The sequence below is a fragment of the Dermochelys coriacea genome, chromosome 3, assembly GCF_009764565.3.
Source record: "Dermochelys coriacea isolate rDerCor1 chromosome 3, rDerCor1.pri.v4, whole genome shotgun sequence".
In the NCBI taxonomy this organism is placed as follows: Eukaryota; Metazoa; Chordata; order Testudines; family Dermochelyidae; genus Dermochelys; species Dermochelys coriacea.
In genome coordinates this window covers 122,404,761-122,427,835 of record NC_050070.1, presented here as the reverse complement: position 1 = coordinate 122,427,835, position 23,075 = coordinate 122,404,761, and the positions used below count along the sequence as shown (strand labels likewise).

At 43.2% G+C, this 23,075-nt stretch overlaps 1 protein-coding gene across 5 annotated transcripts; it reads right to left on the bottom strand.

Moving 5' to 3' along the window:
* Window positions 1-385: 385 nt before the first annotated feature.
* On the bottom strand, window positions 386-22,217 carry PNLDC1 (PARN like ribonuclease domain containing exonuclease 1). 5 transcript variants are annotated; one of them, XM_043511243.1, is made up of 20 exons: window positions 22,063-22,217; window positions 18,905-18,962; window positions 18,702-18,775; window positions 16,279-16,312; window positions 16,001-16,124; window positions 15,001-15,084; window positions 14,313-14,401; window positions 13,922-14,022; window positions 13,233-13,312; window positions 12,096-12,110; window positions 10,829-10,898; window positions 10,412-10,497; window positions 8,511-8,566; window positions 4,270-4,334; window positions 3,766-3,819; window positions 3,403-3,445; window positions 2,508-2,607; window positions 1,409-1,584; window positions 1,130-1,228; window positions 386-587 (listed from the first exon to the last, which is right to left on the bottom strand). In XM_043511243.1, the coding sequence occupies exons 1-20, from the start codon at window positions 22,136-22,138 to the stop codon at window positions 515-517; spliced, it is 1,557 nt and encodes a 518-aa protein (XP_043367178.1). In that variant the 5' UTR covers window positions 22,139-22,217; the 3' UTR covers window positions 386-514. The 5 variants fall into 5 exon arrangements, with proteins under 5 accessions (XP_043367178.1, XP_043367175.1, XP_043367176.1 ...); XM_043511240.1 differs by having other exon boundaries at window positions 11,973-12,110; window positions 22,063-22,216; XM_043511241.1 differs by having other exon boundaries at window positions 3,412-3,445; window positions 11,973-12,110; window positions 22,063-22,216.
* Between the last annotated feature and the right edge of the window lie 858 nt (window positions 22,218-23,075).

The following is a 23,075-nucleotide window of genomic DNA, read 5'->3' as shown; positions in this document are numbered from 1 at the left end:
TTTCCCTCAGTTGAAATGGAATTAAAGTTAAAGTAGCTCTTCTATTTAACAATTTCCAAAAAACACAACAACATGAACCTGTGTACACCAGCCTTTTTAACAGCAACACAACACTTGGAATAGAATTGATTTATTAACGTTGTTGAAGAATAAACGGGGAACAAGACAAAAGTCCCATCAAAACAGTGGATTCTCTGTTCCCCTTGCACCTGAAGAAGAGGTAGTACTTCTTTAATAAATATATTTAAAAAAAAAAAAAAAAAAAAAAAAAAAAAAAAAAAAAAAAAAAAGGGATTTTCCCCTTCAGATTTGATTCCTAAAACCTAACAGTCTCCTTAAACACAGATTTTTTTTTTTGTGATTGAAGGCAAACAAAAAACCGGTGTTAAATGCCTTTTACTGACCATCACTATATTAGCAGTGTAACGAAAAAAAAAACCAACACAACAGGCATCCTGGTGTGGAGCACAAAAATAGGAAAGATGTCCCTGAGATTTTTCCAGAAGATAATCTTTTACATGGCATACCATTGAGATCCTCCAAACACAAAGGCCAAAAGAGACCATGATGCCACAATCCCACAAATTCTGCAAGGGGAAGAAAGTTAAAATGTCATTAGGCTATTTCATAATCACCCAACTAATCCCAAATGTAAAGTGAGACTGCTCCCTGAGCTGGGTCAGAGCTAATATTCTCCCTCCATCTGCACCACTGTATCACTAGATTAACAAATCATAGGAATTTTAATCTGTAATTGCCCCTGATATTCCAGAATTGAACTTTCAACACAGCTTTACCCTTCCCCACACTTGGTATTCCAGTACTGGGCCTCAGAGATCAGCATCTGTCAAGTATGACAGCATGGTGGTTTGGTGATGGCCACAAGGAAACATTTCCTTGGTGATCCAAGTCAAGATTGGAATCCAGAGGTGGAAGATCATTTACACAGTGACCATTCTAAACCACCGCATAAAGCCTGCTTCTGAATGACATGTGTTCATGATGTTCAGTGTAACATTACTTAAAAGTAATTAACTGTTTCTCATACAAAGACGCAGGGCAAGCTAGTTCAGGGGGGAATATTATTCCTGACTCACAGCAGAAAGCACATGAGAGCATCATCACTTACTGTAGCAAACAGTTCACTTGGGGTGAGTGTCTCCAGTGGTGATAGAGTGAAATCCGCAGATTGGGGTGAGCTTTATAATCTCGCAGAACAACCCTGACGCTAAGAAATAAATCATAATTGCGTTACATTAGATGTATCTAATGCATGCAAGATGTATCTCTTATTGCATTCTGAGGCTTGGGACATAACTAAAAGTCAGCAGGACTGGAGCAAGAGGGCAAATAGGGGAAGCAAGGGGAGAGGATGAGAGGGTAAAGAATTAGAATTTTGATCACTTACTCCTTAAACTTATTGGAGAGCAACAGAAATTGGTTCTCGGTCAGTCGTCTGACATCAAACTTGCACAGAGCTTTTAATATTTGATAGATCTGTTCTTCATCCACCCCAGGCCACCCCCGAACACTGGCAATCAGAAGAGGTGGACGTTGGCTAGGGACATCTGTGCCAGAGAAATTCTGGAAAATGATGAAGTGAAATTAAAGTCAGAGACTCTCAAATTTAATCCACATCTGACTGTGGAAATACTAAAAGTGTTATTTAAGATCATTAAACACAACAGGCAAAAAGTGACATAGTGACTAAGCAATACTCACCTGTACAATACAAGGAAGTATTTTTTCATCTTCAGGCTCTTGTGGGCATGAACCGTGAGAGCAAAACTTACATCACCAGAATGCATGTGAAAACAAAAATCCAAGGCAACAACCTATCCTCTAACAAACTGTAGGAATCAGAAGCCTGGAAGTAGGGATACCTTAATACAGATGAGTACCTTTGAGTGCTTCCTGTATTTCCATCTCATTATAGGTGCTGAATGGGGGAAAAGGCATCTTGGCTGCAGTTAAAAGACTATGGGCTTGTCTTCATTACGGCACTAAATTGGTGCTATTCAGCAATGCAGTGGCGTCAATTTAGCAGGTCTGGCGAAGATGCAGTAAGTCGATGGGAGAACGGTCTCCCATCAACATAATTAATCCACCTCAACGAGAGGCAGAAGCTTTGCCAACAGCACAGCATTTCCGCTGACATAGCACGGTGTAGATACCGCGTTAAATCGATGTAAATTACATCACTCGGGGGGAGGTTTTTTTTACACCCGGAGCAATGTAACTTACTTCAACTTAAGCGGTGATGTAGACAAGGCCCCAGGCCATTTTTAACTGGTGACAAAATGAATATAAATAACAGGGTAAAAATTCAGCACAATTTTTTTTTTTAAAATGCTATTTGGACTGACACTGAGAAGTCACCCGCAGATGAAGATCCAGACACCAGGTGGCATTTTCTTTCACTAATGTGAGTGAGCAGATAGCCTACTAGCATGTACACCTGGGGATTCAGATACAATAAAGGTAAACATGATGCACTTTAAACTCACGATTTTTGAAACGCCAGCTCGGATCAGATTCACCTGGTTCAGGTACTTGGTTAATGCATTGAGATATTGAGAGAAAGAGGGACCAGTCTCCAGCATGTCACTATGTAGGAAAACAAAATAAAAAAAAAATAATTCAGTGATTTACACTATAGGGAAACGGCACAGTACTACAGCTTTAAGGAACTCCTAGCTACAGCAGACCTTTAAGGGAACAGGAGCAGGGGAAGTACAAAGGATTTATTTATTTAAAATGGGAATATACTGCTGATAAAAGGAAACAGCTTAACAGTCTTTCAGTATGAACTCCTCTGTGTACAGAACAGATACAGCACATACAAGGCAGATCAAGCTTCCCCAGAACCCCCCTGCCAGCGTACTTCAATCATAACAGAGGGAAAGACCACATCTACTGGTGCAAGGATAGTGCTGTTTCAACACACATTTAACACTCTTGTTATTCTCAACAGAAGCCAACAAATAAGTGTACCAAACAGTGGAAAGGGGACAAACATTCACTAGGAACTTGACTGAAGCCATCAGTTCATTTCCCCATAGCTGTCAGATGGTAAGACCATTTGGTCACTACCAGTCTGAGCTGGATTTGAAACAATGACCAAAAGAAGGAATGATGCACAATTTCATTACCAGCCTCCCAGGCCACCAAACCCCTCAAGATTTATTTTTTTAAACAAGGTTTCAGCCTTGAGACAAAAACTCTAACTTGCAGCTTTATAAAATAAGCTAATTACTTGGAGTAGTGGCATTTTGAATAATGTTTTATTCAAAAACTGGACAAAGTTGTTGAACAGAAAATCCCAAACTGACAGCTATTTTCTAAAAGAACTATGACTGCAAGGTAATTCCCAAGGCAAAGAAGTTCATAAACACCACTCACCATGGCATCCTGCCTAGGAGCAAGTGGGCTAATTTCAAAAGAACTAAAAGGAGGAACAATGAAGAGATGACATTAAAAGAGTGCAGAAGCAAAAGCTAAGCAAATGTTCAATTTTAAAGAATTATATATATGGATAATTTGGTAGTTTATCGTTAAGTAACGAGTACCTATGTTACCAACTATTGAATGAAAATGGTTACAGTAGAAGGAAAAAGGAGTACTTGTGGCACCTTAGAGACTAAGAAATTTATTTGAGCATAAGCTTTCATGAACTACAGCTCACTTCATTGGGATGCATTCAGTGGAAAGGAAAGCAATTCTTGAATTCTAACAGTTAAACCTTTAAGAAATGTCAGGTTTTACCTGATCCACAAAGAAATGCATCATAGGCCGCCTCATGGGGAGATTTCTTGTCAACTAAGAGTCCAAAAAATGGAAAATAAATTAAAGCATCTCTAGAACACTGTGCAAACTACTTTGGGTCAAAATAATCCTTCTCTCACTAAGCATCAGTTTTCCTCTCTCATCTTTACACTTCTTATTATTTCTAACCCCCAGCACCTCACAGAATCCCTATACTCCTGCAGTCTCTGCTGCTCCTCAGGAGTTTTCAAAATGACACTACCAAAGAGGCAACAGTTAGACCAGTGGCTGAAGAAAAGATGGCATCACATTTAAAGGTTTATTAGAGCAAACTTGCATTTATAAAAGGTTGGGATTGGAGTTAAAGGTGCGAATGGACAGGTTCCCCAGCACACGTTCATTTTGCCACTTACAGCTTCATTTCTGCCTTGCATTTGGATTCCCATGGAATAAAACAGACCCTTTATACAGAAATGAAAATTTGCTTCATTGCACAGAACATACCATATTTTGAACAGTCACTTGCATGGGTAATCACCGGACATGTGGGGTTGGTGGGATTTAGGTCACTGTTGAAGAAAATTTGAAGTGTAAATTTTCGTTCTTCCCCTATGCCTAAGGGTGGGGGAACATTTTCAGCAAACGCTCTTGTCCTGTCGGAGTAATCCCTATGGCTTTCCATTTTTAACACAACTGCTAAAGAGATTTCTTAAAAGAAGTTTCTCTACCATTAAGGAATAAAATCATACCATTACAAAAGCGGTGCAAGCAACAATTTAACTGTTTAGTTTTCACCAACAACAAAGGAATTCATATGGCTCAAATCCCTGCAGGATACTTTGAAAATTTATCCCAGAGGTTTCAAATCTTAGCTCTTGACTGATATTTGGGAGGAAAGAAATGGGGGAGAAGGGTGGGAGAACATGGAATAGTCCAGAAGTACCAATTTGTGTCAGAGGGATCTGCATAAATCCACACACAGAGATTAGGAGCCAGGCAAGTTTGTGGCATGGAAACAAAGTATATGGAGTTCACAAATGTAGGGGCCTTCTACTCTGCACAATACACCCGAAGTAGATTTGTGCTTGTGACTGCCTCTTCTAGACTTAAGTATCCTAAAGGCTTTCTACACATCTCCCCACTCCACCAATTTACATATTCTTGTCCCTGGCCAAAGATTACAATAAAAATCAGAAGGGATTATAATCTCTTAACTAAAACTACTGCTGCTTCAGACCTTGAAGGTTGGTTCTTTTCCCTGCTCATTTGGCTGTGTGTATGCCCTCATTCCACACTGGTCAAACAGACAAGACTTCCACTGAGATCTAAAAGCAGGCTAGTTCAAAGTTCCCTCCCTCACTTCATGCCCCCAGTACTATAACTCATATTTGGTAAAGACTGTTATATGCAGGGGAGACATCAGAAGGCAGCATAGAGAATCCTATTCCAGTTGTGAAAAAGATCCTTTAACATCTGACTGTGCAATGAGAACATGAGTTTGGGCAACAGAATTCTCCTAATCTGTTTTGAACTATAAAAAAAAAAAAAAAAATAGCAATCCTTACCCAAAGCCAATCACACTGCCTTTAATGGCTTCCCTTACATCAGTGACTGCAGAGGCAAATAGGGACCCATGCAGCTGCATATGCGTGAATGCTCTCCTTTCTGGAAACTAATTCCCACATGCTGCACTCTGTGTGCATCTGCTGATATTGTATACCTTACACAGAATGTGTTCAAGCACAGCAGAGTAATTACTTGCATACAAGAGAGTGTGAATAAGGATCAGTAAAAACAGACTAGTCCAAGGAGAGGTGCTGACTGACTGGCTCTGGAGGGAAGGCTGTTTTGATGCAGGGCTTTTGGAGAAGGCAATAAAGAGGGTAAAAATTAGGATTCTTGAAGTCACCCAGAACAAGAGAAAACTTCCCAACAACTCTGGGCATCCATTGTTTGAAAAGACTACGAAAAAGCAGAACGTCTTAGGAAGAGAAGTTAGTGAGGTTAGTGTAATAAAAAGTGCCTGCCTGAGAGCACTCATATCTTCCATTTATCCACAGAGCAGATCCAGCACAAACAGTAGCAACACAAGGCTCTCACCGTATCTCCTGGCATGGTGTTTTGTCTGTGGAAGGAACACATCTATAGAAAAGGAGAATTATACTGTCCAGTCCTTACACTCTACCCATTCTTCTAACAAGAGTGCTATCTGTAATGTGGACTCCTGTCTGCTAAGAGCCAAGCTGAGGGCTTGCCTCCACTTACTGGTGGATCCATGCTGCGGCAATCAATCCACCAGGGTTGTGTCTAGTGAAGACCCGCTAAATTGACTGCAGATCGCTCTCCTGTCGATTCCGGAAGTCCATTGGAATGAGAAGAGTAAGGGGAGTCGATGGGAGAGCGTCTCCAGTCAACATAGCATGGTGTGGACCCCACGGTAAGTAATCTAAGCTACATCGACTTCAGGTACGCTACAAACGTAACTCAAATTGCATAGCTTAGGTCATCTTTCCCCCGTAGTGTAGACCTGTCCTGAGATTACAAATTTATTCCACTTAAGACCCTGTGCAGCAGTGAGATAGTATTAAGTTACTGCCAATCCCAGCCCTAACCCAAATTCAAGATCAGGGAAATAATGGTAGAAAGCTTCAGAGCCCATTATCAATCCTCTAAACAATCCTATCCTCTAGAATTCAGCATACGACCGAGTTTGCCATATACGTTTCTACATCAGAATGTGAGCCAGTTTCCATCCTAATTTAATACTGGCTGAATAAATTCAAAAGGAGGCATTTTAAACAATTTACTATTAACTTGATAAGTTTTACCTATAAACCTCTTCCTCTGATGTTAAAAGCAGGTTAGAAAGGAGGGAAACTGGTTGAACAATCTCAACCCACAGTGCAGCAGGAAAAAAAAAAAAGTATAAAAAAATTGCATGACTGACTTATGAAATACCCTTCCCTAGATGAAAAGGAGTACTTGTGGCACCTTAGAGACTAACAAATTTATTGAGCATAAGCTTTCGTGAGCTACAGCTCACTTCATCGATGCATTCAGTGGAAAATACAGTGGGGAGATTTATATACATAGAGAACATGAAACAATGGGTGTTATCATACACACTGTAATGAGAGTGATCACTTAAGGTGAGCTATTACCAGCAGGAGAGCGGGGGGGGAAAGGAACCTTTTGTAGTGATAATCAAGCCATTTCCAGCAGTTGACAAGAACGTGTGAGGAACAGTGGGGGGTGGGAGGCGGAATAAACAAGGGGAAATAGTTTTACTTTGTGTAATGACCCATTCACTCCCAGTCTCTATTCAAGCCTAAGTTAATTGTATCCAGTTTGCAAATTAATTCCAATTCAGCAGTCTCTCGTTGTCTGTTTTTGAAGTTTTTTGTTGAAGAATTGCAACTTTTAGGTCTGTAATCGAGTGACCAAAGAGATTGAATTGAAGGTATTTGCTTCAGGTTGGGGGGCTGTCTGTAAGCAAGGACTGGTCTGTCTCCCAAGATCTGTGAGAGTGATGGGTCGTCCTTCAGGATAGGTTGTAGATCCTTGATGCGTTGGAGAGATTTTAGTTGGGGGCTGAAGGTGATGGTTAGTGGCGTTCCGTTATTTTCTTTGTTGGGCCTGTCCTGTCCTGTTTTCTTTGTTGGGCCTGTCTTGTATTAGGTGACTTCTGGGTACTCTTCTGGCTCTGTCAATCTGTTTCTTCACTTTAGTAGGTGGGTATTGTAGTTGTAAGAAAGCTTGATAGAGATCTTGTAGGTCTTTGTCTCTGTCTGAGGGGTTGGAGCAAATGCAGTTGTATCGTAGAGCTTGGCTGTAGACAATGGATCGTGTGGTGTGGTCTGGATGAAAGCTGGAGGCATGTAGGCACCAGCAACCTATCCTTCCAACAAAGACCATTGCCAACTCTGTCCACATATCTATTCAGGGGACACCATCATAGGGCCTAATCACATCAGCCACACTATCAGAGGCTCCTTCACCTGCGCATCTACCAATGTGATATATGCCATCATGTGCCAGCAATGCCCCTCTGTCATGTACATTGGCCAAACTGGACAGTCTCTACGTAAAAGAATCAGTGGACACAAATCAGAAGTCAAGAATTATAACATTCAAAAACCAGTCGGAGAACACTTCAATCTCTTTGGTCACTCGATTACAGACCTAAAAGTGGCAATTCTTCAACAAAAAAACTTCAAAAACAACTCCATGAGAGACTGCTGAATTGGAATTAATTTGCAAACTGGATACAATTAACTTAGGCTTGAATAGAGACTGGGAGTGAATGGGTCATTACACAAAGTAAAACTATTTCCCCTTGTTTATTCCGCCTCCCACCCCACACTGTTCCTCACACGTTCTTGTCAACTGCTGGAAATGGCCCACCTTGATTATCACTACAAAAGGTCCCCTTCCCCCCCGCTCTCCTGCTGGTAATAGCTCACCTTAAGTGATCACTCTCATTACAGTGTGTATGATAACACCCATTGTTTCATGTTCTCTATGTATATAAATCTCCCCACTGTATTTTCTACTGAATGCATCCGATGAAGTGAGCTGTAGCTCACGAAAGCTTGTGCTCAAATAAATTTGTTAGTCTCTAAGGTGCCACAAGTACTCCTTTTCTTTTTGCGAATACAGACCAACACAGCTGCTACTCTGAAACCTTCCCAAGATGATTCATGGACCAGCTGGTAGGGCTCAAACTCCCAGAATACAATGCTCACCTGCACAGGATTTCATAAATTTCTAGGAGGTTAGATGCTCGAGGAAACTGAAATTCCTGTAAGAAAACAAGGCAAGATATTTCTGATGTGCTGTGATGTTTTGGAAGAAAGGAACCACGGGATCAGAAAACAAACCAAAACAGTCAGACCATCTTAAAAGTGCTGTGCAAGCTTCCTATCCACACTGTTTTCCAGTAGTGCCCTTCAATGGGCAACTAACAGCAGGATTCAAGTCCTGGAATCCCATAGAGCAGGGGTCTCAACGTCCTGGCCCACAGGCCATCTGTGGCCCAAGAACCTCCCCACTGCAGCCCACGGAGGAGAGATGTGGGCAGACACACTGCTGGCAATATCTGCTGTAGACGCTGCCTTCCGCAGCTCCCATTGGTTGGGGGAGAGGGACAGAGACACCATCATTAGTTGCCCGGCAGAGTCAGCCATGGAGGTAGCATCACTTCCCCCCCCCCCCAATGTATATAAACAAGACAACTATCTGATGCGTGCCTTGCTGCAATTCTGAAGGTTTCAACTGCTCAGTCCCTCGGGCCAAACATCAACAAACTGACAGAACTGAAGCGTTGCCTGGTAAACACTAAAAACTCTCTGGCAGGTGAAGAATTGTAGAATTGAAGAATTGTTGTATGACAGTTTCATTATTTCTAAGAAATTCTAAATAAAAAAATACAATGTAAACATTTTCTTTTCTGAACACCATCTTCAGTGACACTATTGGCCCACTGGGAGGATTTGAGGACTGGCACTGGCCCTAAGGTAAATTGAGTTTGAGACCCCTGCCATAGAGTTTCTTCAGAAGAAGCAAACTCACTGCAGTACTCTTCACAATGTTAATTTAAAGATTAAGTTATGATGCTGTGATAGTCAAAATCTGGAATATCAGTCCCTGGATGCCAGGAGTTCTAAGCTCCAAGTGACAGCTGAGTTATGAAGTGTCACAACAGCAATTCCTAAAATCAATATTAATAGATACTGCACTCTCAACTCCTCCACCCTCAAACTCAGGAACCATATTCTGGCAATGGAACACAAGTCGTATGGAAGTCAGTCAACTTCAGAGGGGTCATTCAGTGACAGGACATATTCTATCCAGTGCCCCCAGCTTCTTCTCCAATACTCAACTCCTGCAGAGTGACAACCAGGATCAGCATTCAAACTCCAAGTCCAAGCACTTGTACTACACACTACTGCATAAAAAAACTGCTCTTCCAGAAGGTTGTAAAAGAGAGAGCTTCATCACGATGCAGCAGACACTGGCTCTGAAGGTTCCCAACCCTCAGAGGAGAGATATGAGCATCAAAGGGAAACACTGCAATAGACGCAGTGCAGGCACTACCACTCACCACTATAGAAGGGAAAAGGCTGCTGGCCCACCTTTCGACAGAAGAGGTAGTACAGCTCCAGGGGAAAGAAGATTTAAAGGTAGTACTGAACAGACAGGATAATTTCCAGTCCTTCCATTAGCGAAGCTAGATGCCTTAGTGCAATGGTCCCAATTGTGGAATGAGCCCCACTGAGGTGATGGAGGAATGTTTGGGGGGGGGGGGTGCAGTGGGGTTTAGGCCAGTCCACACAGGGGACGGGGAGGGAGTACCACCCAGCCCTGCTCTGTCCCCAGCTCCATTCCAGCTCCAACTCCAGCCCCACCCCCGTCGAGGCCCCGGCTTCCCGCCACAGCTTCCAGCCATGATCCCAGCCATAGTTCCAGGCTTGGGCAGATTACACTACAGGTATGAGGGGGCCATGACATAAAAAGTTTGGGTACCACTGCTTTAGTGCAACATTTAAAATTGGTCCCTGCTCTATAACCAGAGAGTGATCAGGACCTTCTTTCCATCTAAGTGTGAGGCAAGTTTTATTTCCCAAAACAAACTTCCAAATCTTACCTTCCAGATGGATTTTGTTATATTCTTGGTGTCTATGAGAACAGGAAACAGGCTGTGAATGTTCCTTTTAAACTCCTCATAGCTTTCTGAAAGAAAAATAATAAAGAAGCAAACATCCAGAAAAAAAAATTACAGAACTGAGAAAAAAGAAACTCGGCACTCGATACAGTAAACAAAGTTTAAGTATCTTTGTGGTCTTTAGCCCCATGGGAGAACCACACTGGGAGCATTCCAGATGGACCAGGTTCTGCCCTAGAGGTGGGGGAGCCAGTGCAGTTATCTAGCATCGACCCAGTCACACTATGCAGAGTAAACGATTATCACTGAACATTTGTGCTGCATTTCGGCCCCAGGATTGAAAAAGCTGCTTTGGGGAGAGATGCACCAGCATTTGGATGATGCTAAAAATTATGCTACCTGGGAGGGGTTTGTAAAACTTGTCATGAAGATGCAGAAGGTCCATGAGCATGTTGTGTCCCACCACTGGCTATGGGGAAAGACATAAAACAGTATCAGCATGTTCCTACAGAAGGTAGGTAAAGTAACCAACTTCAGACCTGTTCAATAGCCCAACTTCTTTACTACAGGGGTAACACCCATACAAGCCTCTTCAAAAGCTACAAGGCCCAGAAAAGCATCACAGTGAGGCCAATGCCATCCCCAGCTGGGTTTGCCCTCTAGACTAAACCTTAGGTGAGGGGGACATTAATTGGTAACATTTTGTTTAAAAGAGGTCTGAGGAACTAGGAAGGGGAGACAATAGCCTTTAAAAATCTTTCTGGGCCAGCTGGCCCAGAAAGATTATTTTGGTTGTCAGATCTACAAACTTATTCTGGGATCTGAGCACCCAGGTGGGGTCTTTCTGCCCTATACATCACCAGGGATAAAGTTTCTGAAATTGGATCTTATTCAAACAATGCTGCTCGGAACACAGGAATTCCAATACTTGACCAGGCCATTGGTCCACGTGGTGTAGTGTGCTGACTGACAGTGGCCAGCACCAGATGTTTAAGGAAAAATCTGCAAATGGACAATTATGTCAAAGTGGAATAACCTACCCGCAGGAATGTATCTGACTAATTCTCAGATGGTGGCTTATGCCTTGAAATGTGACAGGTTTTATTACTTCTGAACTTTTGGATTTTTTTTTTTTTTTTTTAAACACAAATTGTTTGAAATGGACGAGTCAGAACAGAGCCTAGATTGCTCTCCCGCAGGCATACTTGCTCCGCAGGGTATCAGGAATGCAACACAGTAAAGTATGATTTTTAGATCAATAAAGTAAGAATGTTTTAACAGAATACACTTAAAGCACACCTGCTTAGTTAACACATCTGCTATGTTTAATAGCCATTTTTCTAGCCAAAATTACCCTTTAAACACCAAGTTGTTTTACTGACAGCTATGAAGGGGTTAATAAAGCCAGCCTATGCAGCCGCTCACTGTTTTGAATCCGTTTACTTAGCTCCATACAAAACATCTTGCATAGTCCGTCATCACCTTACTACCATGGTAACAATCCAAGAATTCCGAAGGCAGGAATAGGGATGCTGAGTGTTACCTTCTTGGCTTCAACAAGGGTCTGGAAGAGGTTGGTGAAACCCCGGGCAGAGAGAAGAATGAGCTCCTTTCGGCAGCAGTCATAAGAAGAGTTCTCCAGACGCCAGCGATGCCGTGGACTCACCTTTTTCACCATCACCTGCAAGAAAAGAGTTACTACAACTCTGGAGAAATAACCTTGCACACATGCACACACACAATCAATATAAGCAGCTTGTCTGGTAGCCTAGTGTTGACGCTGAAAACAAGTCAATTTTCAGACTGCCAACGCTGTGGAGACAGCACTTCAATACAGAAGGTGAAGACGGTCTCTCTTTCGTCACTGAATGGCAATCAGCACCCAGTTGATAAATTAAAATAACTCTGAAGGGAGTTACTTCCGGGTCTCCTTGGCTAGAAGGATGATGGCCATAAAATAGGTTGCCTGTTTCAGGATGCGAGTGAATGGGTATGGAATTTAAGTGCTCTTAGCACTAGTAATATGTATTCGATTGACAATGCTGAAACAAGACGCCCTCTACCCATAAAATAGGAATTGCAGGGACAGCAGCAGTTCAGGTTTTGCCACACCAAAGTGCATCAGCGCTGACTCTGAGAGCCCACACTTAGGTGTGAAATGGGAGCTCAGGAAATTTGTCCCATCTATAGCCTCTGTTTGAGAATAATAAGGGTGCTAGTTGCAATATTGATTTTTGTGGTATTTTTAAGCTTCTCCCTGGCATTTGGACTGAGACCACTCGTTTCCTGAATAGGCCATCCAATAGCCCTCATTTTTATTCAGTAAAGAGCATGCCAGATTCAAGCTGATGACCTAGATGCGAGAGGCTGTGTAACATTACTGTTATAACTAATCAGCAACAGAATGGGTGAAAGTCTCGAAAGCTAATACAAGGGACAGTTTAACAATGAAAAAGCAACTACCGAAGACCAAATGTTCGCTTTTGTGGATACATGAGGGACTGGGTTTGAGAAGCCTGGAAATTCTGAGAGTCATTTCAGACTTAGCCAAAGAGCGACCCTTCTGGAAGAGGAGGCTTTGGGATTGTGGGAGAAACAGAGGCCATAGCTTCCCAACCCATGGGATCCCAGAAAAGGGAAGCTGGTTCAGCCCCTTAGCACGGTTCCTTTGCAAGCTCCCTCCTCCTCCAGGAACCTTTCCATTAAAGCACAATCAATATTTCAGAGTCGCAGCAGGAAGAACAGGCGCACACATATCTAAAACAGAAGTCCTACCCTCCAAAGGGCTTCATTTCCAACTTGCCTTCTGATCTCCAAAAGGCTCTGTCCAGACATCTGGAATTGCCTGTCTCAGAATCAGCTGTACCTCAAATAGCTGAAAACCTGAGATCAGAAACGGAGAGAAAGATTTAAAGGTGGGGAGGAGTTTGCTTGGTAGAACAAGAATGTTTTTCAATGGAAGAATAAAATATCAGTGTGGAAACAAAGATAAAAATTAAATATTTAGGGCATACAACAATCCAGAAAAGAGGGATGATGAACTGAGTCATCCCTATTTCAAATTATTTTAAAAATACCTTTGAATATATATCTTAGTACATTTCCATGCAAAGAGCACAAAATCGAGCCAGAAAACCTTACAACGAAGAAAGCTGCAGACTTACTACTCCCAGCCCTGGAAAATCCACCTCAATTCCAGAAACAGCCACTGATACCAACCAACCTCCAGAAAAAAAGCCCTTCCACAATAGAGCTTATCATAATGACAAAAGAGGAGCAACAAAGCAGAGAGATGAAAACGTGACAGGAACCAGAAGGCCTGTCAGCAGTAATGGTGGGCTGGGTATGTTTTTTTTTAAAAGTGAAAAAGGAAGAGTGTTACAAGACAGGCAGCTATGCAAGTGAGCTGAACAAGCAGCAGTCCCCATGTATTCAGAAAAGGTGCTGCAGTCACTGAGAAATCACAAATGAGGAAGGAATCCTATTTCATACCACTAATATTATGTAGAACCATAGAGTCTCCCTCTTCTGCTGATGGCACCCAGCATGTCACGTCATCAATCATCTTTTTCACTTTATCCTTGTCCAAAGTGCTGAAATGAGATCAGAAAAGAAAAAAGTGAGAAAGCTGCAAAAGCAGTGCCAAGGAAGACTCCACTTTAAAGAGGAGGCCCCCTTCCCTCCTGCTGTTGTCATTCTATGGAGCAACCGACAGAATCATCCTGTGACCGTTCACCGGACTCTATATAGTCCCCAAGGGAACAGAAATGGCAATGAGATTCTCTCAGTTTCAGTAGTCCTACAAAATGCAAACTGAGTGAAAAGTGAAGGTGAAATACTAACAGAAGTCACTAGAGGAGCAATGGCTGTGGAAGAGCTTTACCTGCGAACTTTCCAGTTTCCAGCTAAGAGCCCTTGCTGAAGTTTCTTCTCCTGAACCTGATTCATATATGGGATTCCATCTTTCAGAAACTGAACAGGGGGAAAAAACAGGGTTTATTTACCATAGGATTTTCTGGTGTTAAATTAGAAAAATAGTATGAAGTATTTATTTGTGAAATCTGTCATTTCTAATATGATGGCCTTCCCGCATTCCTTTTTCAAAACACCTCCAAAATTTTCTAAAAAAGTCCAAAGTTCACCAGTAACCCAACTTGTATGCATATGCAAAGGAAGGGAAAGATTTTATTTTAGGATTCCAAAGGGTTCACAGGTACAGAGACAGAAAAACTGAATTATGAAAGACTGCGCATGAAAGATAAAATTGAAGTCCTGACCATTTGTGATTATTTAAGAGCCGACAGAGAAAGTATTCAGTGTCAGGATTCTAATCTAGGTTTCCAGAACAAATTCCAGCTCTTTAATTACATTCAATTTAATTAAATTCTCCAGCCGTTTCAACTAGGTACTATTTTCTTCACTCCCTGCCACGAACTGTTGGATAGTGCTGCTGTATACTTATGGCACTACCTTCCACCTTGGAGATGGTGGAACATCATAGACAGGTAAAGTTATATTTAGCTAAGAGGTCAAGTTTCTTTGAGATTATCAAATGATAATAAATTCAGTACCCATTTTCTTATCTGAGTACCCAAGCTTCCCACTCCTACACAGAGTCTTACGTCTTCTGTGCAACTGAGTATGCTGGACCACATCTAATAGCCAACAAAATGACTCTTAGACACAAAAACTCTACTTCACTGTATGAGGCCTGGAGATATTCACCCATCATGCAGACCCCACCTGGATAGCGTGGTTTGCAGACTGAGTGAGACTGAGTGAGAGTAGCACAGGCGTCCACTTCTGCTGGCACCAGTGGGTGCTCGACCCCTCTCTGCCCCCTCCTGCCCCGCCCCTTCTGCCCTGCCCAAATCAGCTGTTTTGCAGCGGCAAGCTCTGGGAGGTAGGCGGAGAAGCAGGGACATGGTGCACTCAGGGGAGGAGGCGGAGGGGAGGTGGGGCCGCGGGGGGGCAGGGAGTGGAGCTTGGCTGCCAGTGGGTGAAGAGCACCCACTAATTTTTCCCCATGGGTGCTCCAGCCCCGGAGCACCCACAGAGTCAGTGCCTATGGAGAGTAGGGAGGAAGGGAAGCATGTGACCTACTATGTGCTTCATTTATTCAAAGGCTGGCTGTGCCGGGATAACAGTAAAGACAGGCATTTACCTCTCTGCTGATGAGGAGACGGGAAGTACATGGAGATGCCCTGTGGCCAGTGGCAGCTAAGGTTGGTGTCACAGGGCAGTAAGGAAGTGTCCAGTGACCAACTGCAACAATGTAAAGCAGCAGTACAGGGTCCAGAAGGTTAGTTAGGGGTTCAATTTAGTAACCATTGCCAAAGATGTGGTTATTGCCCTCTGGCCATGGAACAGCTCAGTGTCCAAAGCCCTGTTTTGCTACTGACACACAACAGAACAAACCCAACCCAAGTATTCAAAGCAGCCATTATACTGAAAAAGTAGCAAGCTGCTGCTTACACAAGGAATGCAGAGTTTTTGGGATATTTTCCCTTAATACTTCCCCATAACTATACAAGCCTCCTCTGCTCTAGTCACTTAGAACAGAGAACATACCTTATTATAGTCAAAACCGTAATGCGTCAGGAATTGAATGCTAGACGCTTGGAAAGAGAATTCAGAGTCCATGACTCCAAATGTTGTGGGGAAGAGGAAGAAGTTATAGGAGTGCGCAACATACCTATAACGAAAAATAAAGATGTCTAAAACAGAATCACAAGGAACCATTGCACAGAGGAGCCTGAGAACTTCCAGCATGGAATCTCAACTGCATTATCTCTGTTATAAGAGACAGCTATGAACTTATTTAGAAAGGATACTTTATTTTTACTTACTTGTTTGATTTTTCATTTGAAAATATAGACAAGCCTGAAAGAAAAACACAAACTGAAGTCTTAGTACTGAGAGCTCGGTGTTACTCCTTGGTCTCCTGTTTACGGATATTGTGAAAATTAAATAGCGGCTGCAGGAGTTCTCCTTGCTATGCCATTTTAGTCATATACTAAAGCTGCTGCACTAGAATTTTACTAATCTCCAGATCACTGCCAGGTTACAAAGGGGTGGCATGAACATGGGTCCCCAGATAGTTAAACAGAAATAAGATTTTAGGGCTCAATGGGAAGATACGTTAATCTTCAGTAAGAAGCAGCCCTTACTGAAAAGGGACTAAGCAAAGGAAGAGAAGAGGAAAATTATTGAGAGCTATAACCCTGCTGTAGCTTTACAGGCCTTTCTACTCTACATTAGTGTTGGGGGACTTTGTTACAACACTACACTGATCTCCTCTGACCACAATAAATGCTCTGATAATCTAAGACTTTAAAGGTGACCTGTAAACCATTTTTAAAGATGGCGTTTGGAACTTTAATTTCATTAAGAAACATATTCCCCCTTCCAACACGCTAAAAAACGAAGCATCCTAACTCTACTGTTTTTAAACATTAGAAATATAAATTCTTGTTTTCCCTTGGTATTGATGAAGATGCCTTGGAGGAGGCATACTAACAGCTCACAGTGTGACTAGAAAAGGTGGCTGAATCTATAGTAAAGACATTCTTAATTCAAAATATTAGTCATTGAGGTTAAATAGGTGTTAACCAAAAAAATTACACCATCTAACTAAATATCTTAATACTTCTAATTTTCTCAGCGATCAGTCTCTTGTAGTGTCAGAATTTCACTAGTTTTTGAGTCAGAGAATCTTTAGGCACTGGCAAGCTAGACAAGTCCTGAATTTCCAATGTAAAAAGTAAGCAGAAAAACATTAAAAAGAGAGCAAGAAAAAAAAACCTTAAGATTTCCATGTGTCATAAAAGAAATAAGGCACAATTACATTTTCCCCATTGCAGGTCACCTTTGAATTGATTCAGGTACAGACATACCTGTACTACAAAGTGAAGTCATGCTTTAACTGGGTCAACGTATACAGATGTGTAAATGGATGAGGACAAAAATGAAACTCCTTCTGGAACACCACTCTACCTTTTCAGCCAGAAGGAGCTTCAGCAGGGAAGGTTCAAATATCTCCTTGGCATCCCTACATTGGTTCAAAACACTCTGCAGCCCCGGAAGCAGATGCAGAGATCATAATCTAGCTGGCCTTTATTTAGAGACACTGTCAAAAAGTTGATACGTCCTCATTTCTGTCTCCCCCAGATCAAACTGTGCTTAAAGCCAGTACCTCAGTCCTCAAGAGAAGCCCTTACAATAGCAACCTAAAATGCCAGAGGACAAAATGAAGCTTTATAAAGCAGCATATTTCATTGTGTAACCTTAGAAAATATTATTTTCTCTAGCACCTTCCATTTGAGAATCTGAGTTATTTATTAACATTAACCCTCACAAAACCTCTGTGAGCTAGGATTACTCCCATTTTACAGGGGAGACTACTAAGGCACAGAAAGGTTATATTTCATGCTTACAGTCACATTGCAAGTCAATGACAGAGTCCGGCACAGAACCTAGAACAACTGACTTCCATTACATTTTTCTTTAAAGATGTCAAATACCTTAACAGTGTTTCTTAAAATAAATTTGCAGCAATATAAAATAGACTGAAAATTCTTGCATAGCCAACCTGACTTTAGACTACTTAAGATGTATGTATGTTGATCATAGGCTCCGACTCCGCGGGTGCTCTGGGGCTGGAGCACCTACAGGGAAAAATTAGTGGGTGCTCTGCACCCACTAGCAGCCAAGCTCCCCTTGCCCCACCTCCTGAGTGTGCCACGTCCCCACTCCGCCACCCACCTCTGAGCGTTTCCCGCCCAGCTGCCACCAAACAGCTGTTTGGCAGCGTTAGCATGCTCCGGGATGGGGGGCAGGGGAGGAGTGGGAATGTGGTGCACTCAGGAGAGGAGGCAGGGAAGAGGCAGGAACAGGGCAGGGACATTGGGGAAGGAGTTGGAATGGGGGGTGGGAAAGAGATGAGGCCTAATGGAAGGGGCAGAGTGGGGGCGGGGCCAGGGGCAGAGTGGGGGGGTTGAGTACCCATGGGAAAGAGGGGAAGTCGGCACCTATGATGCTGATAACATTATTCTTTAATAAAAAGGGATCTAGCATGGAGGACAACCAGTGCAAACAAAGCAGACAAGCAAAAACAGAATTGCAAACCTTTATCCCTCTCAGAAAGTCCCACAATCCTCTTGTAGACTAGATGCTATGTGTTAGCCAAATTCAACTAGTTTGTGAAATGCTAGTAAATACTTAGCAAGAAGTGGGATTTTATCTTTTGACAACAACGAACAAAAGATCTCACCGAGCTGATTGACTGTGAACTTCTGAACACTCCGTCTGGCCTTCAGATACCACTCAGCAGGTGAATCGAAGAGACTATTAAACGATCAGAGGGAGGATGGGGAAGAAATATTCCCATGATGTACTGTTTTACTTTCTCATTGCAACTTCTACCATTATTTTAACTCACTAAATCATATGACATTTTGAATGCAACATCTTTACCTGGGCTGCTTGCCTTGTGGAAAGACTGATTGTAAACCTGTGAATTCCATATCGAGCCCTGTAGAGACAGAACACACAAAAAAAAGATTCTAAAATGTGAATCTGCCTTTCTCCAGCCTTTTGTACTAACTACAAATGGACAAAGGAGTGATCTAAGATCCCAACACGGTACTAAGAAAATTAAATCCCCTGCAACTTTTCCCTTTAACCCATGAATTATTCAGCCAGTCAGCAGTTGGGTAGGGAATTATTCTTTCAAAACAAAGAGTGTGCTTCACAATTTGGACATTCATTTGAGGTTTACTCATCCCTGAATGTAGCATTAAGACACATAGTTGCATTGGACAGCATAGCATGTTAGGGCCAAAAGGAAAAAAAGTACAGTATGTTTAATCAGCACCATGTGGCCAACACAAACTCACCAAGACCAGCAATGCAAATACGAGCTGGGCTCATTCTCCATGTGGGGTTCACTACCTTTCTCAGCCAAAATTGAGGCTTTATTTCTGGGAGCAGTCTAAAATACCAGTACATACATATTGTAGATTTTTCTGTCTTTTCAATATTAATAGGACAATCTTATCTCTGCATAAATTAGAAGTATACACTCCTAATATGAAACTACTTTCACATAATCGTGAGATGTAGTTTAGTTAGGTGATTTTCTATACTATTCATCACTAGTGAAAATCACTGACAGGAAAGATTGCAATCACACTGTCTATCTGAGGCGGCACAGCAGAGGCAAAGACAGGAAACGAACAATTAATAGTAATGCATTCTAGTGTTCATAGTTACAATTGAGGTTAAAATGTTATATGGATGGATAAGGTGCTCTCCTAGGCTAAGTCTACGCCAGGAGTGCTTTGTTGATATAGCTATAGAAGTACACTATACTAGCAATACACCCCTAATGTTAACAGCTTATACTGGCAGAATGATGAGCTTATACTGGCCCCCGCCAACAACGTAAATATCTAACACAAACGCAGTTTTGCTAGTATAACTGTGTCTACGCTAGAGGCTTCTGCCAGCTCAGATACGTTGGCCAGAAACCGGAACTCATCACCCCTCTGACAAACATACCTCTGCCTGCAAAATTTTAAGTGTAGACCTGGCCCTCGGTTCTCCATTTACCCCAGGCATCAGCACAGAGTACAAGTTGTTTGGATGCCTCAGCTGTAGCTGTACCATACTTTCCAATAATTTGAATCTTAAGATTAATCTGAACTTTAAAAAAAATATATATATAACTACAACATCCTTGTAAGGTTGTATATTTTTACTTTCAAGTTACATATGTATTCTCCTCCCAGCCTTACCTCCTGTTTAACAGTTATGGAATGGAAAGTAACGTGCTTCATTTACAGATCAGGGAAAAGGGGAACATTTAAGGACAATGGTGGAGAGAGTGGGAGAAAACAAACAACATTTTTTCCTATTGGGACACTGCACACTAACTGTGATACGATTATATACACACTAGTGATTATTAAAATCTTAAATAGAAAACTAGAAACAACACCTAGGGTGGCTAGTTTACACTATAAAGTATAATAATAAATAAATAAATTTGTTAGTCTCTAAGGTGCCACAAGTACTCCTTTTCTTTTTGCGAATACAGACTAACACGGCTGCTACTCTGAAAACTATAGAGTATAGCTATACTGGCAAATCCTCACAGCAGAGATGCAGTTTATGCAAGTAAAAGAACTCCTTGTGCTGTTAAAGGCATTAAATCGCCTTGCCAAATGACATGTCATGCCAGCAATAGTTATTTCACTGTGTGTGATTTTTTTCACATTCCTGACATACCTATGGCAGCAAAGTTTGAAACGCTCTGCTCTACTACTTCTCTGAACAAAATAAGCTATGACAGCAAAATAACTCAGATACATAGCTACATTGGTAAATCTTTTATACTGCAAATAAGGCTTAAGACTGAACTCCTTTTCCAATCCTTTGTTGTAATCATTCATGATGAAGAGGCAAAGTGAGATACCAGAGATCACTGGAATTGGGATGGAAGGGGAAAAGAATTCTTAAGTCTTATAAAAATGATTCTTATTTGTTACCATGGTGCAATTCTTTCCCTGCATGATTGTAACTGGCTTTACCTACCTTTCAATACAAAACGTGCACACATACACACAAAAAGATTAGATGAATAAAGGGGCAGCAGAGGCAGTTTTGCTTTAGTACTTTTCTGCTTCCTCTTTGACAGCACTTCTGTACCTTTCTAGGTGTATCTCATAGGTTTTTCTATAGGCTTTCAGAAGAGAACCACACACATCTTCATCAGCACCCAATTTTTTTCCCTTGATACCTACTGCACAAAATGACCCAACTTTGTGCCTATGCCTCTTTCCGCAGTATGTAACGGAAACCGAAAAATCCAGTTTCCCTTGTCACATTTGGCAGTAGAAGCATAGGTGCTGGAACCAGGGGTGCTGTTGCATCCCCAGCCGTGAAGTGGTTTCCATCAATGGTTCAGAAAAGGAGGACTTGTGGCACCCTAGAGACTAACAAATTTATTTGAGCATAAGCTTTCGTGAGCTACAGCTCACTTCGTCAGATGCTGTAGCTCACGAAAGCTTATGCTCAAATAAATGTGTTCGTCTCGAAGGTGCCACAAGAACTCCTTTTCTTTTTGCGAATACAGACTAACACGGCTGCTACTCTGAAACCTATCAATGGTTCAGTGGCTCTCAGCACCCACTATACAAATTGTTCCAACACACAACACCCCTGAATGGAAGAGGGCTTAGGAAAAAATCGTGGGGGGGGGGGAAGAGAGAGACAGTATTTATCAACTGGGGGGCCAAGCACCAGGAAAGGCCACTCCATCAGTCAAGACCCGATCTGGCAGCTGAGCTCAGCAGGGGCACATCCTGCACGGGTTGGCACCCCAGGCCAGAGGCAAGTAACCAGGGGAGGCGATGCCTCTGACCCGTCACACGCGCCCAGTGGAGCGGGCTGCCCGAGTCGCGCTCGCTCCCGAGGCCCCGTGTGACCCGCGGGCCCGGCGGCAGCCGCGGAGCTAGCAGCTGTGAGAGGTCCCACGTCTCCCCGCCTGCAGGGGGAGCGGGCGGCTCCCGGCCCGCGGTAAACGGAGGGAGGGTCCGGCCCGCCGCCCTGCTCCAGGCGGGGCCCCTCACCCAGGAAGTCGCAGCCCAAGACCAGCGCCCGCAGGCGGGGCAGGCTCTGCGCGAACTGCCCGGTCCCCAGCTCCATGCCCGCCGCTCCCGCGCGAGGACCGAGCAGAAAAACCCGCGCTCTGCGGGGGGAGGGAGTTCCCGGGCCACAACTAGCGCCTCACAGGCACGCCCGCTCGATTGACAAGAACAGCAGCGAATCAGCGCTCAGTTAGTAACGTCAGCCCCATCCTCTCCCCGCTTCCCCTCCGACTCTTAAAGGGACCGCGCCGCCGCCTGGAGGGCTGCGCTCTGCTCCCCGCAGGGGTGCGTTACCCTCGGGGGGAGCGAGGGGAGTCCGCAGCGCGGTAATTCCATGATGCCGCCCTTGGAACCAGGCCTGGGGGCTCCCCACAGGCAGCTCGGTGTCACCCCTCGCCCCCTGCCATGCCCAGACAGGGAAGCGGTCGCGGGGGCAAGGACCGTAGCTCCATTGTCCGCGGTCTCCTCTCCCCCTGCCCCGGGAGCCTGGCGCCAAGCGGGAAGACGCCCTGGCCCGTGGCTCTGTCCCTGTTCTGTCTCAGGCGGCAGGGCTTCGGGAGCGATGGGGAAGGACACCAATCTGTGCCACAGCCAGCCGCGTCTCTCTCTAGACAGCGTGTGCGGGCAGGGAAGGAATTAAAAAAGTATAACCGTGTCCACATATCTATTCAGGGGATACCATCGTAGGGCCTAATCACATCAGCCACACTATCAGAGGCTCCTTCACCTGCGCATCTACCAACCGTCATGTGCCATCAATGCCCCTCTGCCATGTACATTGGCCAAACTGGACAGTCTCTACGTAAAAGAATGAATGGACACAAATCAGACGTCAAGAATTATAACATTCAAAAACCAGTTGGAGAACACTTCCATCTCTCCGGTCACTCGATTACAGACCTGAGAGTGGCTATCCTTCAACAAAAAAGCTTCAAAAACAGACTCCAACAAGAGACTGCTGAATTGGAATTAATTTGCAAACTGGACATCATTAA